Raw genomic sequence first — 7750 nt, 5'->3', positions numbered from 1 at the left:
TTTCTGTGGCAAGCATGCATCTGTAACCTTTGACCATCTGCTTGACACCTCTTTTCTGATTAGTCAGCCGCTGAGGGAATATTCGCTGACTCCTGGCCAACCCTAACCCGTGGACAGTTACACATCATTCCATTCTCAGACAGTAAACACCGACAGGCTTCACACCATCTTGCCATCAAGCCTAGGGTTTGATCAGTTGTGTGGCACCTAACCCATCCTGACTTCTCCCAGGGACCTGATCCGTGATGCCTGGGAAGATGCATGTGAGGAATGTGGAAAAGGTCAGAGGACAAAAGCAGCTCTGCAGGAAGTCCTCTCTGCACTAATAAGCTAACCTTGAGTTCCTGTCCTGCGATGGATGGAGCTACAACATACTGTCTGGTTCACCCCCTCTGGACCCGAAGGTTCAGAATGGGAGCAATCGTGTCACATGTTGGATTAAAGTCAAACTTTGAAGGTCTTGCCACAGTCATGTGCTCTCTCCTATGGAGGCTAAACTCCCCATGATGCCTACATTAGATCCCATATTTACTGATGCTCGACACACTGTGCAAGAGTAAAGTTCCAAAGTGGATCAGAAGATTAGGGTTCTCCCAGTCTCCCACCAAACCAATCTAAATGGATAAGTAGCACAACAGGTAAGAGGAAAAATATGTATTATTGATTTTGGGGTAAACTGTCCCTTTAACTTCACACTGGGTATGGAGGCCCATTTTATAGGAAAACTTTTTCAAGACAAATACTAACCCTCTTATACAGTGTCCATTGCATCCAGGGCCATAGCCAAGATTTTAGAATTGCTGAGGTCATGGGCCTACATTCCCCCAGTGCAACTTACCGCCACATTTTCTGATAAGTTTGTTTTTTTCACGTACTTCAGTTGTATTTTCTATCATCTTTATTGCTGTCTTTATTTTATTTTTACATCCATCAGTTCATCTTTACAACTGTTCCACAAATTTGCACCTTTAACTGAAATATAATTACTTTTTTTGGTTTTGGAGCCTTTAATTTAATAAACAGTGGGTTCATTGGTTATTCATAAGAGGTTTTCTTATTTCTCTTATGAAGCCCAGTTTCAGTTGAGAACCTATAATTACACTTTCCTCCTTATTCATTTGGACCATAGAGTGCATGATTTGGACCGACAAGGTGGGAGGGTTCTGTCACCTAAAGCCTCTGGATGGAGTTGTATTTTGAAAGGTACAACCGGAACTTTCTTTTTAAAAAGGTGTAGGCTACAGCGCGACTATAATTTGTTGAGGCGCAGCAAACCGTATTTGGGGAGAAAGGGGTTAAGGAGTCAACCAAACGTTTGGAAAGACGCTGTTCGAGCATATATCCCCTCCCCCTTACACAAACACACCGCTTGGAATACACTGACAGTTATGCAGCCTGTTCCAGTTCCTCTGAGCCAGCATACAGTAATGTTACGGTTATTGTAAAATACGGCAGACCAGCGAAGTCTGTTGCCTGGCTCGTTTGTTTCTGTCCTTTCCTTCTTCGCCGCTGCTTCTTCCAGAGTGGACACCAATGATGTACAGGAAGATAAGGAGCAGCAAAGGTCAGCAAGACGGATCGATGCACATATCGGTGATAAAGTAGACACCGCCGTCAGAACAAAAACAGCTTATTTTTCGCATGAAACCTGGCAGGATTTGGCTCGGCTTCTTGGTCGTTTCCAAAGACTCAGGATGAGGAAACCCAAAGTCATTCGGATGGTTTTCGCTTTGTGTCTGGGATGTTTCATCATGGTCATCCTCTACTTTAACAGCAGTCTGAAGCCGGGTGAGCATAAATTCTTCTTTATCAGCATTATAACTGTACGGCGCGGGAGCCCCCTAAAGGTCATGGCGAGACATTTTTTGAGGACTACCTTTGTATACCCTCGCAATACTTTTGCATTACCTCACAATACTTTTCTTCTTCCATTCCTTCTGAGCCATATGCCTATTTGGAAAGGAAGGTAGTGTGGGAATTCTCAAGTTAAAGCATTTAGCATGGTTTATGGATACCTTACCTTAAATGATGTCCATTGCAAAGAAGTTAGCAGATAGAACATTAGCAAACTTCTGGGTTGGAACTGTAATGTATAAGGAACTTCATTATTGCTCCACACTTATAGCAACAGGCCTACTACCAAAACCTTTTTCAGCATTGAAGGTTACTTTTGTTTTGTGCAAAGAACAGCAGACTTGTGCTTTCCAACTTGCATTGGTCTGCATTCCTGATGTGTCTCTGCAAGTGGTTCAATGTTGTCTGCTCTTTCTGTAACAGAACCACAGACTATGTTTGCAGCATTTCAGTCACCTTCTTGTTTGCTGCTTTTTTGACTCATACAAATACAGCACATTAGCTTTATGAGGTAGATTCAAATGCACATCTGTAATTCCACCTCTGGAGACGTCCTCTTTACCTCAGTGAAATCCCTCTGGGGTACAGTAGAGAGTACAGTAACTGTTCACGATTGAAACTGACAGCATCCTGCAGATTATCGTACTGCTTTCTTCTTAAGAGACCTCTTGATCTAAGAATTTGTTTAATTTTACTTTCACTAATTACATAACCATGCATGCCTATTGAGCATTAGTACTATATCAGCATACTTAATTCCCAGTTCAAAGTAAAATTCAATGAGCTGATATACTGGGTCGTTGTGCTGGGAGCAGCTGATCGGAAATAGACATATGGCTCTGAAGGAATGGAAGAAGAAAAGTATTGCGAGGTAACGCGAGGGAATGCAAAATATTGCGAGCAAATGCAAAAGTAGTCCTCAAAAAAATTATCGCTGTGACCTTTACGTGGCGCCAATCAACTGAAATATACAAAATACTGATGGACCTACTAATATATATTTTCTTTTATTTTGAACCCTCTTCCACTCCCTTCATCGAAAGACAAATATCTTCAGTCTTAATTACAAAGATTCTTTAAAAATTCTCTTTTCCACTGTTAACAAGGCTACTCTAATCAATTAAATTAAATTTTATTTATATCGCGCCAATTCATAACAGAAGTTATCTCATTGCGCTTTTCCTATAGAGCAGGTCTAGACCGTACTCTTTATAATATTAATTACAGAGATCCTACAAATCCCACCACGAGCAAGCACTTGGCGACAGTGGCAAGGAAAAACTTCCTTTTAACAGGCAGAAACCTCGGGCAAAACCAGACTCAATGGTGGGCTGCTGTGGTTGAGAGAGAGAGAGAGATTGAGCGAGCGAGAGAGAGAAGCACAATGCAAATTTCACATAGATTTTTAAAATAGTAATTATGTAATGGTAGTGGTAATATTATTATTAATAAAGTATTAATAATAGGAATGATAGTCAAGAATAATAATGACAATAATAGTAACAAAGCCAATAACAACAACTGTAGTTGCAGTTGTCGAGCAGGAACACAAGGGCAGCAGGTGGCCCACAACCAAAGATCCAGCCTCTGCAGCTCCTGAGGTAGAAATACCTGCTAATAGCGACAGATGGAGAGAGGAGAGAGATGAGAAAGCACAAAACTATGGGAGAGAGAAGATGTTGAGTTAGTAATATGCAGTAATGGGATAAAAATGCATACAGAAGGAGAGAGGTGCATCATGGGAAGTCTCCCAGCAGTCTAGGCCTATAGCAGCATAGCTAAGGGATGGTTCAGGACTCACTCAAGCCAGCCCTAATTATAAGCTTTATCAAAGAGGAAAGTCTTAAGCCTACTCTTAAATGTGGAGATGGCGTCTGCCTCCCAAACCCAAACTGGGACCTGATTCCACAGGAGAGGAGCTTGATAACTGAAGGCTCTGGCTCCTGTTCTACTTTTGGAGACTCTAGGAACCACAAGTAAGTCTGCATTCTGGGAACACAGTGTTCTACTGGGGTAATAAGGTATTATGAGCTTTTTAAGATATGATGGTGCCAGACCATTAAGAGCTTTGTAGGTGAGGAGAAGGATTTTAAATTCTATTCTAGATTTTACAGGGAGCCTGTGCAGAGAAGCTAATATAGGAGAAATATGATCTCTTTTCCTACTTCTTGTCAGTACATGTGCCGTAGCATTCTGGATCAACTGGAGAGTCTTAAGGGACTTATTCAGGCAGCCTGATCATAAGAAATTGCAATAATCCAGCCTAGAAGTAACAAATGCATGCACTAGTTTTTCGGCATCATTTTGAGACAGGATGTGCCTGATTTTTGCAATGTTGAGTAGGAGAAAGAAGGCAGTCCTTGAAGTTTGTTTCATGTGGGAGTTAAAGGATAAATCCTGATCAAAGATAACTCCGAGGTTCCTTACGGTGGTGCTGGAGGCCAGGGCAATGCCATCTAGAGCCACTATGTGTTTAGATAATGTGTCTCGGAGGTGTTTGGGGCCAAGTACAGTAACGGATCAGTTTTGTCAGAGTTTAGCATCAGAAAATTGCAGGTCATCCAGGTTTTTATGTGCTTAAGGCATGCTTGAAGTTTAGCTAACTGGTTAGTTTCATCCGGCTTGATCGATAGATATAACTGGGTATCATCCACGTAACAATGAAAGTTTATGGAGTGTTTCCTAATAATATTGCCTAAAGGGAGCATACAGTGGTGTGAAAAAGTGTTTGCCCCCTTCCTGATTTTTTTTTTGCATGTTTGTCGCACTTAAATGTTTCAGATCATCAAACTAATTTAATTATTAGTAAAAGATAACACAAGTAAACACAAAATGCGGTTTTTAAATGAAGGTTGTTATTATTAAGGGAAAACAAAATCCAAACCTACATGGCCCTGTGTGAAATAGTGATTGCCCCCTAAACCTAATAAGTTTTTGGGCCACCCTTAGCAGCAACAACTGCAATCAAGCGTTTGCAATAACTTGCAATGAGTCTTTTACAGCGCTGTGGAGGAATTTTGGCCCACTCATCTTTGCAGAATTGTTGTAATTCAGCCACATTGGAGGGTTTTCGAGCATGAACTGCCTTTTTAAGGTCATCCCACAGCATCTCAATGGGATTAAGGTCAGGACTTTGTTCTTCTTTAGCCATTCAGAGGTGGACTTGCTGGTGTGTTTTGGATCACGAACAGATGGCCAGACATTCTCCTTTAGGAGTTTTTGGTAGACAACAGAATTCATGGTTCCATTTATCACAGGAAGTCTTCCAGGTCCTGAAGCAGCAAAACAGCCCCAGACCATCACACTACCACCACCATATTTTACTGTTGGTATGATGTTCTTTTTCTGAAATGCTTTTTTTTTTACTTTTACGCCAGATGTAATGGGACACACACCTTCCAAAAAGAGTATTTTCCCAAAAGTCTTGGGGATCATCAAGATGTTTTCTGGCAAAAATGAGACGAGCCTTAATGTTCTTTTTGCTCAGCAGTGGTTTTCGTCTTGGAACTCTGCGATGCAGGCCATTTTTGCCCAGTCTCTTTCTTATGGTGGAGTCATGAACACTGAACTTAACAAAGGCAAGTGAGGCCTGCAGTTCTTTGGATGTTGTTGTGGGGTCTTTTGTGACCTCTTGGATGAGTCGTTGCTGCACTCTTGGGGTAATTTTGGTCGGCCGGCCACTCCACCACTGTTCCATGTTTTTGCCATTTGTGGATAATGACTTTCACTATCTAGACTCATAGATCTCAATTACTTTCTTTCTCATTTGTTCCTGAATTTCTTTGGATAGCGGCATCATGTCTAGCTTTTGAAGATCTTTTGTTCTACTTCACTTTGTCAGGCAGGTCCTATTTAAGTGATTTCTTGATTGAGAACAGGTGTGGCAGTAATCAGGCCTGGGTGTGGCTAGAGAAAGTGAACTCAGGTGTGATAAATCACAGTTAAGTTATGTTTTAACAGGTGGGGCAACCACTTTTTCACACAGGGCCATGTAGGTTTGGATTTTGTTTTCCCTTAATAATAACAACCTTCATTTAAAAACTTTTACTTTGTGTTATCTTTGACTAATATTTAAATTAGTTTGATGATCTGAAACATTTAAGTGTGACAAACATGCAAAAAAAAAAAAGAAATCAGGAAGGGGGCAAACACTTTTTCACACCACTGTATATAAAGTGAATAGAATCGGTCCAAGCACAGAACCTTGTGGGACTCTGTGACTAACTTTGGCGTGCACGGAGGATTCACCGTTAACATGTACAAACTAAGATCAATCTGATAGATAGGATTTAAACCAGGTTAGTGCGGTTCCTTTAAAGGTGGGGTATGCGATTCTAATCCAATAAACCTCTTTTTGTCAAATTCATTGAATATCTCCTCACGGTCCGCTAGCCGGTGTTTGTACATAGCCCTGGCTCTGTAAATGCTAAACAAACAAAGTGGCTCGGACCAAGCCACACGACACTATCCTAGCCATGATTTTTGTGTCAGGTAACGTTAAATGACTAGCCCACGGACATTCAGCTTACTTTCTAGTTTGCCAAGATATGCTATTGTTGTGATGTTTGCTATAGTAGCAGGAGAGTTGTGAGTATCGCTGTCTAGAACTTGTTTGCTGGCTCTGGGAAACGTCTCATCCTCTCTACATGTTAGCTTCGCAGCAGCAACTGTAGGGACAAAATGAGAATTTACTGCTAAGATCTGTTTCAGAGTGTAGAAACATATAGCCTACATATAAGCAGGGTTCCCACAAAGTCTTAAAAGGCACTGAATTCATTAATCTAAAAATGTGTAATTGCCTACTGAACAATTTTCCGTTCGTCTAAAAGACGTTTAAATGGTATATAGCCGTCTAGTCTAAAATGTGGTTAAATTTGGTTCAAAAGTGAAAGTTTAGTAGACATCTAATCATAGCCTAACATCAGTTAGATGGCTATTGAAAGACCTCATATATATGTCTGATAGACAACAAAAAATTGGCTATAGGATTCACTATAAGAACATGCCCCACACAGGACTTAAACTCTGTTTTCCGAGGCAACGTCCTGCGTGTAACCCACTCATCCACCACATCTTCCTTACAATACAGACATCGTTCTGCATTGTATAATGTCACCAGAATTCCTAAGGCCATTCTGCCAAGTACTTGCGCATGCATGTCACGCCAGTAAGCGCAATTTCTTATTATACATTAATGTACAGAACTTCTCCCAATACGATGTCCTGGAAGCTTCTTCTTGGTAGCACAGAGCCTATATAGTTCCATAGTTATGACATTTTATATGAAACATTAAAGGCATTGAAATTACGTCTTTGTGTAGAACAAAAGCAGTGGGCTACAATTCTTTTACCCACAGTGACATCACACTCTACCCACAATGCTGCACGATATCATCCGCTTTATTGATGGAGGTGCAAACAAACATGTCAAGAGGTGCCTTTTGAGCTTGTGAAGATGATACTGAGTTAATATTTATCCCTTTTGTGCGGTACATATGTCAACATGTCCAATTACATTTCTGTGCTCCCTCTTGATTAATAATAATTAATAATAAAACATATAAAATAAGTGAGTTCACTACGTTTGTGCCTTTGTACATAAACAGGAAACGAAACTGTAGGATTTATGAATGAAGTTTGGGTGAGTAAGCAAAAAACACTGCTCTTACTGTTTACAATCACTACTAATTAATGCCCTGTCTCATCCCACACTGCATCAGCATTAGGTCGGTTTCTCATATTGGCCCTCCTGGAGTTTAGGTTTAACCGCCGGCATTCCGTATTTCCATTTCAGGATGGTGGCAACCCTAGTCCCTACAATTTGCCTAGTGATGTTTGGTTAAATGGTCCTCACAAATGGCCACCAGTTGACTTCAGAAACATTTGCATTTACCTC

General features: G+C 40.8%; 1 protein-coding gene across 5 annotated transcripts in view; it reads left to right on the top strand.

The window, feature by feature from the left end:
• The first annotated feature begins 219 nt into the window (after positions 1-219).
• Positions 220-7750, top strand: part of LOC122869361 (carbohydrate sulfotransferase 11-like) — a 46172-nt gene continuing 38641 nt past the window's right edge. Inside the window, exon 1 of one of the 5 annotated variants that reach the window (XM_044182357.1) lies at positions 220-638. Coding sequence is in view for 2 of the 5 variants with exons in the window: in XM_044182297.1 (XP_044038232.1) it covers positions 1695-1788 (94 nt within the window). In the remaining 3 variants the exon portion in view is untranslated. Of the gene's footprint in view, positions 639-1235; positions 1789-7750 lie in introns of those variants that run through there. The other 4 variants (XM_044182297.1, XM_044182331.1, XM_044182305.1 and 1 more) reach the window with 4 other exon arrangements.

The sequence above is a fragment of the Siniperca chuatsi genome, linkage group LG2 (assembly GCF_020085105.1).
Source record: "Siniperca chuatsi isolate FFG_IHB_CAS linkage group LG2, ASM2008510v1, whole genome shotgun sequence".
In the NCBI taxonomy this organism is placed as follows: Eukaryota; Metazoa; Chordata; class Actinopteri; order Centrarchiformes; family Sinipercidae; genus Siniperca; species Siniperca chuatsi.
This window is presented reverse-complemented; position numbering and strand designations above follow the sequence as displayed.